Below are 18,296 nucleotides of genomic sequence, written 5' to 3'. Positions count from 1 at the left end.
GCAAATGCTCCATAGACTCCCATTGAGAAAAGCATCTAGGACACTTAGCATCCTGAGAAAGACCCCTTCTCAATCTAGCCTCATTAGTTAACACCCTACCATGAGCCACTAACCAAAGGAAGGTCTTAATTTTAGGGGGAATTTTCATTTTCCAAATAAAAGCCCACTTCCAAGAGGGCCACTCCTCCCCACAGAACAGAGACTGATAAGCAGTTTTAACAGAAAAAATTCCTGAAGGGGTGAGGCCCCAAATAAATCTATCTTCACCACAAACAGCCCCACCAGCATGAATCCCACAAACAAGCTGAATAATAGAGTCAGAAAGAAACTCTTTTAACAGACCAATATTCCAACCAGAAGGAGTGCACACATTATTAACAAATAGCTCAAGCATAGAAGGAGGAATGGACTTAATCACATAATCCCTCAAAGCACCCACCCCAGTCCAGTTATCATCCCAAAACCGAGTGCTAGAACCAGTACCAACCCTCCATTTAAGGCCATTAGCAAGTAATTGAGCCCCATACAAAATACCACGCCAGGTACTAGAACACACAGGATAGGACTTACCACTAACATGCAAAATATTATCCGATCTCAAATATTTCTTCTCCAACGCCTTAGCCCACAAGCCCTGGTCACGCTGCAACAGTCTCCAACTAGATTTAGCAAGCAAAGCTTGGTTCATCAAGGAAGTCTTCTTAAGCCCTAAGCCTCCACTGATTTTAGGAGAGCAAACAACATCCCATTTAGTGATCAAGTGAATTTTCTTCTTCTCAATCGTGTGGCCCCACAAAAAATTTCTGGATAAACGATCCAAATGATCACAGATAGTACCAGGCAGCTTAACCGAATGCATAGTATAAATGGGGAGAGCAGAAGCAATAGACTGCAAGAGGGTCAATCTCCCAGCCATAGACAAAGTGCTACACTTCCAAGCAGCAAGCCGACCATAAACCTTATCCACCAACACTTTGTAAGTCTCAGTAGTGACCCTGGAATGAACAAGAGGAACACCAAGATACCTACCAAGATTATTAGTGAGCGGAGAGCCACAAATATCAGAGATTCTACTAGCCAAACGAGGATCCACATTTGGCAAGCAAAACACCCTTGACTTCTCAAAACTCACCTCCTGACCAGACGCTTGATAGAACACATCTAAGCAACTTTTCATCAGTCTAGATTGCTCAAGACTGGCTTCAGAAAAAAGAATCAAATCATCAGCAAAAAATAGGTGGGAAACAGCAGGGCCATGCTGAGAAATCTTAACAGGTTTCCACTTATGATTATCCACCTGAGAAGAAATTAAATGGGCAAGCTTCTCCATGCATAGCACAAAGAGATAAGCAGAGAGGGGATCCCCCTGTCTCAAGCCACTTCCAGGAACCACACTACCAGACATCTCCCCATTAACCAAGACCTTAAAGTTAACAGTAGTCAAGCATTGCGTGATTAACTCAAGAATTCTCCCCCTAATACCAGCTTCCCATAAAACCTCCAAAACAAAACTCCATTGCATTTTATCATAAGCCTTTGCAAGGTCAATTTTCCAAGCTAAAAAGCCCTTTTCCCCTTTAGAAATCCTGAATTTATGAAACAGCTCTTGAGCCACCACCACATTATCAGTGATCTGCCTACCTGGGACAAAACTGACCTGAGTTGGAGACACAAGATCCACCATAAGAGGTCTAAGCCTTTGAACCAAAATCTTAGACACAAGCTTATAAAGAGTATTACAAAGACTAATTGGTCTAAGCTGAGACATATTACTCAGACTATTAACTTTGGGAACCAAAACAATTAGATTATCATTCAAACAGCAAGGAGCTGACAAGACTGGAAACACTCCTTGGTAAAGTTTAGCAAATCATCCTTATAATGATTCCACATAAACTGGAAGAATTTAGCAGGCATACCATCAGGCCCCGGGGCTTTGAGACCCCCAATAGAGAAAAGACTGTTTTTGACATCAAGCTCAGAGACCTCACAGTTCAAACCATTAACTAAGGAAGGGTCCAGACGGGGAAACAAATTAGGAAGGCCCTCTGAAATTCCATCCACAGGTTTAAACTCAAAAAGCTTAGAAAAATACTTAGTTGCAATAAGATGCATTTCAGCATTCCCATCATGCCAAACACCAGTTCATCGTTCAAACCCTCCAAACGATTTCTTCTCCTCCTAACCACAGTGGAGAGGTGGAAAAATCGGGTATTACGATCACCCTCTTTAAGCCAAGTGTTCCTAGATTTTTGAAGCCAAAAAACCTCCTCTTGTTCCAAAATCTTCACATACTAAGAATTAAGATCCTGCTCCAATTGAACTAAATGGGGCACAAGCTTACGGCAAAGAACTCTTTGAATACCACCAAGCCTAGCAAGAATTCTCTTCTTCCTGGAAAAAATACTACCAAAAACCTCTTTGTTCCAAGTTTTGATAGCAGTGGTAAATAAAGCAACTTTCTGAGCAACAGCACCAACACCACTTGGCCAAGCCTCCTTAGCAAAATCACCAAACTTCTCATGCCCAAGCCACATAGCTTCAAACCGAAAAGGCCGTAACTCAATTCTAAGAAGATGATCACTGAACAAGCTAATAAGAACAGGACAATGATCAGACTTAATCCTAGGTAAATGCCTAACAAAAGCATCAGGGAACAAGTGTCTTCACCCCATACTGCAGAAGCCCCTGTCCAATCTTTCCCAAATAAGGATACCATCTCGCTTACCATGCCAAGTAAAATCAGCACCCATATAACCCATATCAATCAGACTATTCCTCTCAACCCAACTGCCAATACCTTTACCACCCAACACAATTTTGCCACCACTTTTATCAGCACCAGAAAGCAGCTCATTAAAATCTCCTGCCCCCATCCAAGGCAAATGAGAACTAGAAATAACTCCATCCAAATACTGCCACAAGTTATCCCTGAGAGCAGCACATGGGTTAGCATAAATGGCAGAAAACAACCAATCCTTACCAGCCCCACAAGACACCAAAGCTGTGATAGACTGACCATTATTACCAATAACCTGTAACTGAGTTTTAGTAGCATTCCAAAGAAGCCACAGACCACCAGAAAACCCAACAGCATCAACAATGAAATGATGGGAAAACCCAAGACACTTAACCACCTTAAGAGCTCTCGCAGAGCTAATACGAGGCTCAGAAATCACCAGAATGTCCACATTATGGATTCTAGTCAAATCCTTAATCAACCCAGCAAACCCTTTACTCCCTGCACCCCTCACATTCCAAATTAAAATATTCATTATGAAATAAAAGAGGAAGAACCACCATACACTAATCAGGTCAAACACAACCCCTCTGCCAAACTGACAGAAGCAGGCATCACATGACCTTCATCTTGGTCACCAGAGCTCTCCAGCTCTTCATCATCTATAGAAGGAATCTCATCCACCATATCACTCCAAAAAGGATTACCCCTCATCCACTGAACATCAGGGGGATCAAGAGGAATGCCTCCTTCATCCTGCATCACAGCATCATTACCAAAACCCTTCATCAACGAAGCATTAAGCACAGTGACCGAATTGACTGGGGAAAATTCATCCCCAACCCTACTCACAGGACCAGCCATGCTCGTACTAGCTAACTCAGGCGCTTTGAAACCAGCAGGAAACCGATTAGATATATCACCAAGGGCCTTCCTCGGTCTTCCAACCTTCTTCTTTTCCCCAAATTCAGAAAAACCCTTACCCTTACCCTTAGTTATAACACTAGACCCACTACTCCCATTAAGCGTCTTTTTCTGCTTGACCTTAGCTTCTCCAGTACCCACAGCCTTACTAGCCTCCGAAAGAGGAGTCTGAGAAATAGCACAATCTTTAATACCAGCTTCCACAGCCATGACATCAACTTCCCTCGCATTCCCATTTTTCAAAATCCCAAATGTTGAACCCTGAGCACCAGAAGCACTTTTATTAGCATTAGACTGAAGCATAGCAGCCTTGCCCACATGAGCCTTCCCTCCTCTACCCTCTGGGGCCTTCCCACATTTTCCCTTCTGAGCCTTCCCAACTTTGCCCTCAAAAGCCTTATCACCCTTCCAAGGCTTATTCCTTATGTAAGAGACTTCATTCCAAGGGCCCAAAGTAGGCTTATCAAGCACCACAGGGCAAACAGGACTCACACCGTCCTTCAACTGAGCATCATCTAAATTCATGCCCTCCCTAGGCACGTCCGCCTCCATAGGATTGACATCCTCAGACAAGCCCTCACCAATACAATGATCCCTAGTATGACCCACTATACCACAACGATAACAGATCGGAGGAAGTCCTTCATACTCCACATTCACCCATCGCCCTTCAACCTCCACAGCAGGCACAAGAGGTTTAGTCAAATCAATCTCCACACACACTCGCGCATACTTGGCTCGAGATTGAGCAGCAGTATGAACATCTACTCTGAAAGTAGTACCAATAACATCACCAATTTTCTTCACAGTTTCATACTTAAAAAGCTCAACAAGAATTCCAGACAACCTAACCCAGACAATAAGCTTCTGAATCTTCTCTTCCGCCCCAAAAAAACCCGGCTGCCACCGTTGCACAGCCAGATACTGACCTGCAATGACCCAAGGACGACCAGTGAGGACATAGTTCAGATCTTCCTCAAGTAAGAAACGAACAATGTATAAATCATACCCAGATCAATCAGTTGAAACGAACCCTTCAACTTCCACCGCTGCTGAAGACGACCAAGGATGAAATTATAGGTATGAGATTTCCCTACTAATTTCACAATTAGAGAGCACCGCCATGGCCTATAGAGTTTCTCCTTAATCCTCTCCGAGAATCGAATAGAAGGACCCTTCTCAGATCTAGAGACAAAACAATCACTCTCCTCAATCACAAATTTATCATCATCTAAACCCCGTGCAAAGCGATCCACACCAGGTAGAGATAACAATTTAGCCTTAAAACTTGAAATCGGATCTGATGCTAACGGAATCGCCTTATCAATCTCTTCATCGTCGAGAGCTCGCTTTGCCGCCTCATCACAAAGCCGCTTAGATCCACAGCAAGGAACCCCACCCGGCGGAGGACCACCGTTCGGAGCTCCAGTCCTCACCAAAGGTGGAGCAGAGAACACAAAAGGTACAGGGGCAGCCACCGTAACTGATGAGAAAGGTGAATACAAACGAAAACAGAGAGTTGAGAGAAGCGCGTGAGGCGCGTACACAATTACTCTATGTAATAAAAATCCCTTGAGCAGTCATGCATTAACACTGAATTGGGCAATGCCCATGTATATGTGTACGTCTTTTGTATTTTTTTGAATTTATAAAATTAATTAGTTAGAACTACCTTATTTGTGTAATTGGTTATTCTCATGTTATATATACACTGAATCATTTAATTTGATGTAATACAGGGTAAGTGTTTGGCAGCATCAATTATATCTCTGTATGCAGTTTATTCAAGATATGAGGACTTGAACGATTTCTTAGTTGTGAATCACTTTGATGTAATACAGGTAAGTGGCAACATTTTGGTAGCAATCAGTTTTATCTATGTACTGCACATACCTATGCTACAATGCACTACTTTCCAGTGAACGAAAGGGAATAAGGTGCATATTTGTATTCATTTCTCCAATACCGTTATCTGCTTATCTGATTCCGTTGGACAGGACAGAAGAGCTCGAAGAAAAAGTGAAGGCCAAGGCAGTATCATATTCATATTTGTATTCGTTTCTCCACTTCAGCTTCTGACCTCTTGCTTGTGTGTTTTTGGAGATGCTTCTGAGGATTGTGACTAGTTGTGATGTGGTCTCTTGAGGCTCCTATATATATTCTGATCCCTAAGAGGAAATTCTGAACTCTGCCACCACCAAACTAAGAGTTAAGGGTTCAAACATCAATGTGTCTAAGGAGAAGGACTTAGCTGAAATGGGGATACCACAGCTGGTATCCCCCTCTCCCTATCTCTCTCCTCTCTCTTTTTCTCTCTCTCTCTCTCTCCTCTCCTTCTACTCTCTTTCTCTCACTTCCGTTACACAAGCCTGCCCCTATCACAGGGGCAGGCAAGTTATACTAATTGTGTCTATGTTTCTTCTATTGTACATAAAAAAACTGTTTGTGCTTTGTACATATATAGATTGGCTTGTGCTGGAAAACCTACATGCTAATGAGCTACAATACTTTTAATTGGTGATAGTCCAAAAACAATTTGGTATATGTGAAAAAAACAATTTGGCTCATAAAAGACAATTAAAAAGTCATGAAAATCTTATTAAAAAGTCATAAATTGGCTCATAAAAGACAATTTGGCTTATGAATCGTGATCTGAGCTTTGCATCTTCGGTGAGTGAGGAGCTCTGCCAATCAACATCATCCAGCTCTGCTACATATTCTTGTAAGTAAACTCTTATTTATTTATCTAATTCTATGCCAAATATTCAGATATCAATTGTATGGGAAATTGATCATTTACATGGGCATCCATGAGATATAGATGTATGCAATTCATTCTTGATACGAGGAACTGAACAATTTCTTAGCTATCAATCATTTTGATGTAATACAGGTAAGTGGCAGCATTTGGGTAGCGTCAGTTTTATCTATGTTGTGCACATACCTCTGCTAAAATGCAGTTTGCAGTGAACAAAGGGTCTTCATACTCTTCACAAGCATTCCAAAGCTGTTTCCACTCCGACCCTTGCTTTGTCAGCTTACCGCTGTTCTGTCTGTTCTGTAGGATAAAAACAGCTTAATCAGGTTCATTATTCATAGCATCTTAGAGAACAACAGTACAAAGAAGAACAAAAAATGAAAAGAAAAGAAATGAAGAAGATGAGGCTACTTGTATTCACTTTTAATAGCTAATTCATATCATTTCATTCTATAGGTGGCTGAAACATGTCATGCTTACCATTCATTGTATTTGGCTTGTTTTGATATGTGATTCTCATCATATTCCAAAACCAGAAATCCAAAGGACTCTTCTTGTTTCAAAATCAAGGGCAAGACCAGTGGATCTAAATATTGATTGAGCATGATGGATAGATCTATTCTGGCCTCCACCAATTATGTATATAATTTCCTTAATTGATTATGTAATCTCGATCTTGTATGTAAATAGGGAAAGATTTATACTCGCATAGGCATAGCAGCTCCTCTATATAGAGATGTTGCCCTGTACATTTGTATTATTCATTCATCAATGAAATTGAGTTAAGTTACATTTTTCTCACTTCTTGTTGCTAATTAGTTATTCACTTTGTTCATCAATTACTAGCTTCTTGTTTTTTAGGTGCTCTCCAGTTTCTTCTTGTTGTTAACACTTAACAGAGGTAACAGTGCAGGATAATACTTATTGCCTATATAGTTTTGGGTGACACATAACACTTATTCGTCTCCTATTTATATGTGTTTTTTTTTTTTTTTCTATTATGTTCATGATGAAAATTATGGTTTTTTAAGCCTCAATTTGATAATAATTTTCAACTCTAAATAATAAACGCTTAGTCTGAAACTCCAAAAGGATATCATTTTCAGCATAAATACAATATCAAGTTATCAACCGAAATAAGTAGAGAATCTTATAAATCCATGTCAGTTTAATATCTATGTGGCAAAAAAATATTAATTTAATATCCATAGATGGGCAGTAATTATTGTAGGGGCATGTCCTATACTCCTATGTGGTCTACGAGACCAAATGGTCATTGGTGGGTCCCCCCTCACTATAACAGTTGGCATTGGTAAAGTAGTCAAATTAATTACGTATTCACCCACACCAAAAAAAAAAAAAAAAACCTCTCTACGCTGTTAGGCTGTTGTGCTCAAGTTGCAAGTCCCAGTCGGCTAGTGAAAGGTTACCGTCTTCTTTGCTCGATCTCTCTCTGCAACTAGGGCTATAATATTTCCAGGTAATCTCTGCATTTCTCTTTTTAATTTTCAATTCCAGGTAATTCTTTCATTTGCATTTTGTTTTGATCATACGGTACTCTAAAGTTCGCATTTTTCGTTGAATTCAATGTTATATCACCGCCTGGCAAAAAAAAAAAAAAAAAAAAAAACAATGTTATATCACTGCTCTTCTTTTGGTAGAATTATATAATTGTTTCTTTTGCAGTAATTATGCTTTTGAGTTTTGAAAGAAAAAAAATAAAAATAAAATGAGTTAAAGTTGTGGCTTCTGAAATTTGGGGATTATATTGTCTATGAAACTTTTTGTTGTCTGCTTTCACAGATTGATTGAATAGCCATGAAAAAAAAAAGAAAGTCAGCAGTTGCTGCTACCCAAATAGGCAACAAAGATGAACAAATTCAACAAATTCAACAAATGGTTCCTTATATAACATATCTTCCAAGGTCGATCTTTCACACTGTTCTACTAAAGCTCCCAACAAAGAGCATTGTCATGTGCAAATGTGTATGCAAGACTTGGTATGAACTGATTTCGGACCCTGAATTTGCTAAGCTACACTTTGCACATGCAGAGGCCTGCCTGATGGTCCGAGACGAGGGTCCAAGCAGTGTATCAAGAACCCTTTACTTGCTTGAGGCAGAAGATAACTTTGGTTCTGTTTTGAAGGACTATGGCACGTCAAAGCGTAACGTGCAGCGTCATCTCCACATGAATATTGCCAAATGTAAAATCCCATTACGCAATGCTGAGGAGGTAATCAATACCCACAATAATGTCAATGTGAAGCTTAATAGGACAAGTGGCATTAAAAGGAAACCTTGCATCAAGATAAATCCAGAGAATCAAAGGTACAAGCTAGTCAATTCGTGTAACGGCTTGCTTTGCTTGTCTGAACCGTCCTCCAATGACCCTTTTGTAGTGTGCAATCCGATAACTGGTGAGTTTATAAACCTTCCCAAAGCTTCGAAGGACGAGGGTGAAAACGGATCTATTCGTTGTGGATTGGGTTTCAGTCCGAAGACCAACCAATATAAGGTGGTAAGAATCTTTCAGCAAGGAAACCCTCGTTCCATTAGGCTGGCTGAGATTCACACACTTGGGACAGGTTCATGGACTTGTCTTGGTAGGGCTCCGCCCTCAGCAGCACATATGCCAGATTCCCCCACCTATCTGAAAGGAGCGCTTTATTGGTATTTCTGTGGGCGTTCATTATGTCATATAGATTCTTTTGACTTGGAGAATGGGACATTCCAGTCTGTTCCACCACCTCCTTGTGAAATGGTAAAAATAAAGCATTGTGTTAGCATGGGAGTTTTAGGCGGTTCTCTTTCTCTGTTTCATATTGATTATCCTCAGTCTATGATCAATGTGTGGGTAATGAAAGATTATGGTGCACAGAAATCTTGGACGAAACAGTTTTCTGTTACATTTAATCATGAAAGGTGGCTATTTGGCGTATGTCCGACCGTGGAATTCCTAAGGGGTGGGCCTGATGGGGTTTCTTTAATGTTTCCTGATAATCCTAATGTCTTCATTTACTATCACCCAGGAAACAGAACAGCCAAATGTTTTAAGCTTCGCTGGTTGCTGCCAAATTTTGTAGCAGTTAGTCATGTTCCAAGCTTCATTTCACTCAAGGACATTTTGATTGGGAGCAATGTAGAAGTACTGAATATAAATTCAAGGTAGTGATGTGATGTTTGAAATTTAATTTTACTTTCAAACACTTAAACTTTACATGTTTGTGCTGGTGTTGTTTTCCTAGCATATCAAACTACAGGAAACTTCATAGCATGCTTTTGAGAAATTGGTTTGCCTTTCTTTTTTTCACCCTTTGATCGGCATAGCCCCAAGTTATCTCTTGTGAAGAGTTGTTTCATAGATATGCCTCAACCTCAAAAGCATTTATTATTCTGATAAACATGCATGCTTGAATGTCATCTAGAGACCAAAAATCACTCAGTATGTATATAATTTCCTTCCCTATCAATTTCAACGAAGTTAATCCATGTTGTTTATTTAGTCTTTAGGTCATATTAGGAATGAAATAAATTTTGTTTTCTTGTGGGTACATTAAGAACAAATATGAATGTGTGTAGTTATACTTGCTTTCACTTACTAGATATTATGAATTATATAGGTTGCATGATCTTTGTCTTGTTAATGATATACAGTAGTGAAACAATTGATATAGTGCTTTCATATTGTGGTGTAAGAAATATGGCAGAGTTCAGGTTGGATGGTCATCATTTATTTTTTTCTTTTCAAGTTGCAATGACAAAACACCTACATTGCACTCTTCTTCTGCCCTGATTTGTTTAACATATTGCATATTTTGTTGTCTTCTGATAGTTTCTGTGACTCTGTTTAAGGGCATCATAAGAATCAGCCATGGTGATGTTTACATTCTCTGAAGAAACATACAGTGGTAAATTGGAAAAGAAAGAATAATAGCAACAACTATTGCAATTATTTTGGATAGTGTCATGGTGGATAGATTAGTGGAATGGATGCCTAGTAGTTCTTTGCCTTATAAAATAGTTTGGAACGACTGATATCTATTCAAGTGTTATACATCAAAACATCACAACTGTTTGTTGATACAGGTGTGCAGAGTGGAAGCTTCTGGGACAGGGAGAGCATAGAGCTCTTGGAGGAAGAAAAAATTCTCTTGTGTTTTACGAACTGAAGAATGTTTAACCTCCTCAATGCAGCATGAAGTGGTGGTGGATTAGATGGAGTATAGAAGTGGGTTCAGTTAGCTCCTCACTGCAGTGTGAACTGTCAATGAGCATGTAGAGGGCTGAGCTGTAGAGTCCAAATACCATTTGTAAATGGATAGAAGACCTCTGTCCTATCCATTAGACAATGGATGTTTTTCATTCCAATTTAAATATTTCTTGTTCGTAAAAATAGTTGAAAGAATTTTGGGAATTGCGTATTCAAGTTGATGATGCATTATATTAATTATATTTATTTTATTTTTAAATATAAAGATAAAGTAAAAGCGGGTAGCGGGAATTGAACCTGCATCTTTAGCTGGGAAGTGATTGTATGTAGATGCCCTTAATATTAATACTGTGAGAAACCAGAACCTTATTTCACCTCTTACCTATTCTGTTTGAAGTTACTTTTAATAGTTTTGGATCAGAAAATTACTTTTTGTGATTGCGGAATTACAATAGCAAAGGCTTGGCTTAGTAGGACGTAAATTTATCATCTATCGCTTTGTTAATTAAGTAAATAACATACGTGGACTTGCATGTAAAATTCCAACAACGAACATTATCGTGTGTAAGTGTGTATGTAAGTGTGTAGTCGAACTCGTGTGTCAAACTCTTCACTTGGTTGAGCTTGAAGATTGCTCTGGTTTTGATTTGAAGGCCTCTGCGTGTGAAGATTTTTCTTGTTTTGATTTGAAGGACTATTTCACATCAAAGTGGAACCATCTCCTCACAAATATTGTCAAATGCAAAATCCCATTGGGCAACAAGATGCTTAATAGGAATGGTGGCACTAAATGGTATTTTCATAATGTATCACAAGTAGGAGCTGGAGCTGGTGAATTTGTGTAATGGCTTGCTTTGCTTGTCTGAGCCGTTCTCAAATGAACCTGTTCTAGTGTGCAATCCAATAACCGGTGAGCTTTTAAACCTTGGTGAAGCTTCCAGGGGCGAGGGTCAAAGGGGAAATAATATTAATTGTGGATTTGGTTTCCACCACCTCCTTGTATAATGAGGAATATAGCATGGGAGTTTTATGTGTATGATGCTTTTCCTGGGCTTATCAGAAATCTTGGACAAAAAAGTTTTCTATTAATACATATAATCATACAAGGTTTGGCTGATATTAACTTATGAAATACTTTAATGGTGGGGGATTGCTCATGTTTCATTCTGATTGTAATGCCTTCTTGTACTATCACCCAAGAATCAGAGTATTAAAACATTCAACCTCCGTAGGCTTCAGACAGATCTTGAAGCAATTAGTCATATATGATGTACCAAGCTTCATTTCGCTTAAGAACATGTTGGCCCGGGTGATCATCTTCTTGTTAATGATATGCAGTAGTGAAGCAATTGAGCTAGTGCTTTCTTATTGTATTTGTGGTTGAACAACTATGACACAGTTCAGGTTGGCAATGGGGAGCTTAATATTAGAGTTTACAACTGTACTACAAATTTCATGCAAGAAACATATATATTAGAGTTTTCATCTTAAGCACGCATATATTATGCGATACATAAGAGACATAGTTCCATTATTATTGCATAAACTAGACCATACATGTCCAAATTTCACAGCTTCAAACATTCTAGTGCAAAGACCCCACTGCTGAGACCTTTCTTATAGTACTGCATAGTAAAATCGTTTATAGTGGTTTCTCGGTAAATTGGGGGATTTTCTTCTGATGTCAACTCCTTAATCGGCCCATAAATTCTGGAGAAATTTTCTGGCGAAGAATATCCGAAAAAAGAAGCTACAGAAAGTCTTGGACCATTTGTTTGGGCCAATACCCTGTGGTTGACGCTTATGAATTTGTCGTTTGAGATTAGCTGCACCAAGACACACATTAGAAACTACAAAAACAACTGTCCAATATCCATTTATAATTTGAAACATAAAGAGGGCTTGCCTGCAAGAGATCTGCAATGTTGACCACCAGAGCTCCAGGCACAGGAGGAACATCAATCCACTGGTTTTCACACAGAACTTGGAGTCCACCAATTTGGTCTTGAAGAAGGATGGTGAGGAAAAAAGGATCTGAGTGTTTGGGAGTGCCTATAGTCAGTTCAGGCTCCGGGCATGGCGGATAGTAGTTATTCACAAGAAGAAGCCCCTTTGCACAATCCATGCCTACAAGGTGGTCAGATTTGAGCCCAAGTGTCTCGGATAGCAACTCAAACAAAGTGAGACCTAGCTTCTGAATTTTCTCAGTGTACTCCATAGTTATGTCCCTACAAATTAGACAAGATCAAATCATACACCAAATTTCAAGTTTCAAGTTTTCACTAATAAATTAATGTCTCCCATTTATAATGGATGATATTCATATATATATATATATACCTGCAGACCACAGGCAGTTCTTGAGGATCAAGAGGCTCAGGACCCATGACAAAAGTCAAACTGTCCCTCCAATTAGCAAAGCTTGACACATACAAATCATGGTTACTCATGAAGGAGACCTTGCTTGTATCCCGACTGTAGTACTCAGCCTTCACCTCCCTTGGCAGCTCGTGGAACCCACGCATTGCCTCTAACATTTCTTCCAACACTCTCTTGGGTATCCCATGGTTCACCACCTGGAAGAACCCCATGGTCTTTGCGGCCTGCTGGATTCCTTCGATCACTTCGCCGCGCCTTCCACTACAGTCACCGAGGTCAACAACTGGGATACTGAACTGGGTTTGGGTTGGGTTGCCAGGACTTGGGTCAATGCTGGAGGGCTCTCCCTGCGGCTTGATGAAAAATGCTGGGATTTTGGTGATGCCGCCATCGACCAGCCCTTTGACACCTGCTTTGGATTCGTCAAAAGCCTTTAGCTGTTGCAGAAGCTCTTGGTTTCTTGCATTCTCGGAGGCCATTTTCTTCTACTTGTTTAGTTTAGGAGTTCAAAATCCAGAGGACTTGCTTAGCATCTTTATACCAGTGCACCTTTACTACTGCACGCAAATTGTGCTATCTGCTATTCATGCAAACCCAAATTGTGTCAGGTGTTATCCATGCCAACCCAAATGGTGCCATGTGTTTTAAAATGAATTATACATGTATTTTTCAGTTATACACGTTTTATACCAAATTCAGATATTTTAAATACATGGATTTCAATCCAAATCATGAATCCAAACGGGCCTAAGTGATCAATTTCTCTCTCTGTTAACGTTTCTCTGGTTTTGAATATATATATATGGTTCTTGTTTCTTTTTCATGTTCAATTTAATTTTTCCTTACAAAGAACTTTGCCAGAAGATATAGGATGCTATTCTTTGTGGAGATTTTATTTTTTTACTTTTTTTGGGTTGTAGATTTTTTATCTGAATATTTTATTTTAATTTCTTTTTATAAAAATTAGGGCCTCAACTTTCGTTTTGCGCAAATACCTCCCTAGTTCCTAGGACCCGGCCCTGGTCCATGCTACACCAAATTGTGCAATACTGCAATGTGATATCCATACGAATCATAGTTAAATTTTATAACAAAGACAATTAACTTCCATAAAATAATAATGATGAGAGAGAATTTGCAAGTACAAAGAAAAAAAATTTTGTCCTGCCCAATATCATCCTTCCAACTTCTTGAATTACTGAATAGGTACTGGGGTGAGTCATGAGTGTGAGTTTTTTTTTTTGGCCAAAGGAGTGAGTGTGAGTTTAATAAAGAGTAGACACGAGAATTTAGAATTATGCTACAGATGGTCTAGCTACTTATGGTCTTTTCTTAGATTTGGTTTTCATGTTTCGGACAATTAAGTCTCCCATCAATAGCGTTGAGATTATGAGGAGAGTGAGTCTTCGGTGGGGCTTGCCCCAATGGGGCAAGTCCCATACAAGATTTATCCTTATGAGGATAACTGATATTAATTGAGACTAGTCTCTTGCCACACACGTGCCGATCAACCTTTTCAAATTTGTAGTTAAATTTTTAATAAATAGTTTATTCAAATTTGTAGTTGCTGAAAATAAGGATGTGATTTTGTTTTTATATTGATATTATTAATTATGGTATTTTATTTGTACCATTAAAATTATAATATTCCTACAAAAATAATATGCATACTTATTTAATAATTTTGTTTTTAGAAATTTTAATGCTAATATAAATTTGTAGACAAAAAATTATAAACTAGTAATTATAAACACACAATGTAGTTTTACATTACAATTTACCAAACACCTTCATACGGTTTTTTTGTACTCACATCAATTTTGAAAATATAGTTTACCAAACAGTCAACTGCTTTACTTTACAACTGACGTTTCACAACATGTTTTCTCACAACAATACCAAATTAAGCCGTAAACTAATTATAATAGTGTCTCCAATAGAGATTGAGTGTCAGTAGCCAAACTATATTGGACCGATCAAAACCTTTGTAATTTGATAGAAATTTTCACATTCATCTTTGTAGGGGTTTTTTTTTTTATTTCTTTTTTTGGTATCTGAACTTTGAGTCTTGTCTCAACTAAGTACCTAAATTATTATTTGTCCCAATTTCATAACTAAAATTTTATTTTGTCCCAAATGTGTTACACATGTCTTATATTTAGGGTTAATTTGATCTATTCACGATCCTTTGTTGACTTAAATGCCCCTAATTTTGAAATATTATTTTTTTTTAAAAAAAAATCACCTTATATACTTGACTTAAATGCCCCTAATTTTGATGTATTATTTTTTTTGAAAAAACACCTTATATACTAAATTGGGGCAAAATAAAAGTTTAGGTATGAAATTATGACAAATAATAGTTTAAGTACCTAGTTAGAACAAGACCCAAAGTTTAGGTACCAAAATTAAAAAAAGACCCTTTTTTTGTTGTTGCCATTTTCTTGTTTAGTTTCATTTTGTTACCATAATCATAAAATGAGTTTATTTCCGTCAATTTTCAATCACCCTCATTGAGAAACTCAATTTTGATTTGTTTGTTTTTGTTTAAGTGGCTTTGGGGTTTTTGAATGACATCTTTCAAAATTTCACATCTATTTTCAATTTGGATTTTCATACTCGTATGATGGAGTAAACGGAGTTCAAAGGTTTCTTATGGCTTGAATTTAAGATTTGAGAAATCTTTGAATTATAGTTTGGAAACCAGATTAAACCTTCCAACATATTTTTTTGGCTATGGTGAGTAAAGGACTATGAATTTAAACAAGTTATTTCAGCCAATCTTCAACATTTAAAAAAACAAAAATCAATAGATGCATTTCATACCCCCCCCCCCCCCCCCCCCCCCAAAAGAGTTAATTTTGAGCTTCGATTTCTGCCGATATAGTTTATAAATCTTCAAAAATTTTACATGATTCCAAAGCGACTATAACAAGCTTTAAACCCCCATAAGTTTGTACACTGGAACAGTTTTTAGTGATGAAAAAGTGCACTGGTGTTTGCATAAGTGAAGTTCACTGTTGTATAGTGAATCTTACGTGAATTTTATTGAACCCGACGCAGCTCATAAACATAATAAAGAATTCCCAAAACAAAAACAAAAAAAAATAATAATAAAGAATGGCTCTTGCTCCAGAGTCATAATTTCTAAACTGCAAGCAATCTTTGCTTCCCTTTTTCCTAGTACAGTAGTTGACGCTTTATCAACTGCAGTCCAAGTCCTAGTAGAGCACAATGAACAAACACTCTGATGCATAATGCATTCTAAATCTCTGAACCAAGATGACAAGACTCATCCGGGCAAGCCAAATTGACCCCACGAGGGCCACGAGTGTGATGTGATGTCAGCTAATAACATGACAAAGAGCCGAATAGTGGTGGCCTGCTGTGTCCAAGCAAATCAAGCTGTGGCTTTAGAATTTTTAAGTCCATTATCCATCTCGACTCTCCAGTGAACCCAGTCAGGGGCACTGAAATTATGGTTCTCAAACTCATAAACTAACAAATGTGAAACCTATTACACTATCAGAAGCATCAACTTATGTCTCTGCAAGTGTGTGTCTAATAGAGAGAGATTCCAGCATCAGATTAATAAAAGTGCAAACCATTAGGCAGAGGACCAATCACAATCCTGTGCAACCAGTTCACTCTATCTCAATTTTCTCATTAGTCACATTCCTAGAAGCACTATAGTACTAAGCCTATTGATAAACGAACTAGTGCACAAATAAAGTTCATCTTGGAACACTTAATAATGCATACAAGCCATTTTCATCAAAGAAAGAATGAAAGTAACACACAAATGTTCAAAATCATGTGGTTGCACTCTTCACCTATGGGAAAAACAGCAGCAATTGCTTAATAGTATAGGAGTTATATAACACGGAATGGCCTCCTAGACTAGGAAGTTTGAAATTGAGAATTTCTCTTTCTCTTCCTTGTTTGGTCTAATGTCCGGACAACACATCAAGGTAACCCTCCCTGCCCTTGAACGAAACTCAAACCCCCTTTCTAATAAGGGGAGACGTACAATTTGAATGTAAGAGCAGGGGATTTGAGATAGAAGGTTACAATCAGTTCCGGGAATTACCATTACGACAATATGAAATGAACTCAAAGTTATGTGTTTCATGGACCTAATTTTCCATAGGTTTTCTTTTTCCTCTTTCAATTATCTCTGTTTGTATTAATGGAATGTCCTAGTCTTACAAGAGCCACTTAAATAATAATTAAGAAAAGTTCAAACAATTAAAGACTGAACGCCACACTCTATTCGCATGTCTTCAATCAACTAGGCGGAAGAACAAAAAGCTACTTCTATACCAATTATGATTATGCTATGAGTTTACATTCAGGTCGGCTGGAGTATCTATAAGGCATTCAAGAATACAGTCTCATATAGAGTCCATTTTAGGAACGACAATTGCATACCATACCATTCCACAAACCAAAACAAACTTCAAAAGGACTCTTGAGACCAAATTGCAGGTTTCAGCTTAACTTGCTCAATGTTACTCAAACTCAAAAGTATTATTCTTCATTCAGTATATCAATTCTCAATCTTTTAAATAGTTTAATGCCTTTAACCCATTAATCTGAGCTCTACAACCAAAAATGCAAGTTCCAAAATGATCATGACCCACAACCCATTCATTTGGTCACTGCAACACACTCTACACATTTGTCACATATCAAACTTGAGACAGATGCCCTCTTGAACGAAAAGATGAAACATTGCATATTAACATGAAAATCAAAAGAAATTGATCGAAACGAAAAAAGAAAATCTCGCAATTTGTTTGAAGATCATAGTTTCCAATACAGGGGCATTATTTAGAGCCATATCAAACACAGAAATCAACAAACCCACATCTGAAACAACAAATTAGAAGCCGCTGAATGTACCTACGGTTCTCCACCGAGCTCCACTCTCAGATTGTCGTACGGGTACACTTTCGGCGCAAATGGGATCTTCGACGCCTTGTCGTTCCACACGGCCAACAAGCCCAGCGATGCGAAGAAGCTCAAACCCCCGCAGAGCCAGGCCAAAGCCTCGTACTTTCCGACGGTGTCGGCGATGCGATCGATGCAGGGCTCCGGAAACGGCGTGCCGTTGTCCCAGACGAGCTCGTCGTTTACATGGAGGGGTCGGTCGGGGACGATGTGCTTGCCGACGGGTAGGCCCATGCCGGCACGGAACCGTAGAGAGGAGGCTGCGGAGCGCGAAACGACGCCGTTTCCGCCCAGGATCTTGGATGCCACGCTGCTCAGTCTCGCTGCCAT

The 18,296-nt window shown here is 38.7% G+C and overlaps 3 protein-coding genes across 3 annotated transcripts; 1 reads left to right on the top strand and 2 right to left on the bottom strand.

Moving 5' to 3' along the window:
• Positions 1-7,622: 7,622 nt before the first annotated feature.
• On the top strand, positions 7,623-10,819 carry LOC147286826 (F-box/kelch-repeat protein At3g06240-like). Its single transcript, XM_086241580.1, has 3 exons — positions 7,623-7,902; positions 8,226-9,589; positions 10,511-10,819. Exons 2-3 carry the CDS (start codon positions 8,241-8,243, stop codon positions 10,602-10,604), a joined length of 1,443 nt encoding a protein of 480 aa, XP_086097706.1. The 5' UTR covers positions 7,623-7,902; positions 8,226-8,240; the 3' UTR covers positions 10,605-10,819.
• A 1,383-nt stretch (positions 10,820-12,202) lies between these two features.
• Positions 12,203-13,492, bottom strand: LOC147286825 (1-aminocyclopropane-1-carboxylate oxidase homolog 1-like). The gene is made up of 3 exons (XM_086241678.1): positions 12,975-13,492; positions 12,541-12,862; positions 12,203-12,460 (listed from the first exon to the last, which is right to left on the bottom strand). Exons 1-3 carry the CDS (start codon positions 13,490-13,492, stop codon positions 12,203-12,205), a joined length of 1,098 nt encoding a protein of 365 aa, XP_086097804.1.
• A 4,235-nt stretch (positions 13,493-17,727) lies between these two features.
• Positions 17,728-18,296, bottom strand: LOC147286824 (NADH dehydrogenase ubiquinone 1 beta subcomplex subunit). The gene has a single exon (XM_086242048.1). It carries the CDS (start codon positions 18,294-18,296, stop codon positions 17,919-17,921), a length of 378 nt encoding a protein of 125 aa, XP_086098174.1. The 3' UTR covers positions 17,728-17,918.

The sequence above is a fragment of the Dryas octopetala genome, chromosome 4 (assembly GCF_963921425.1).
Source record: "Dryas octopetala chromosome 4, drDryOcto1.1, whole genome shotgun sequence".
Lineage (NCBI taxonomy): Eukaryota > Viridiplantae > Streptophyta > Magnoliopsida > Rosales > Rosaceae > Dryas > Dryas octopetala.
This window is presented reverse-complemented; position numbering and strand designations above follow the sequence as displayed.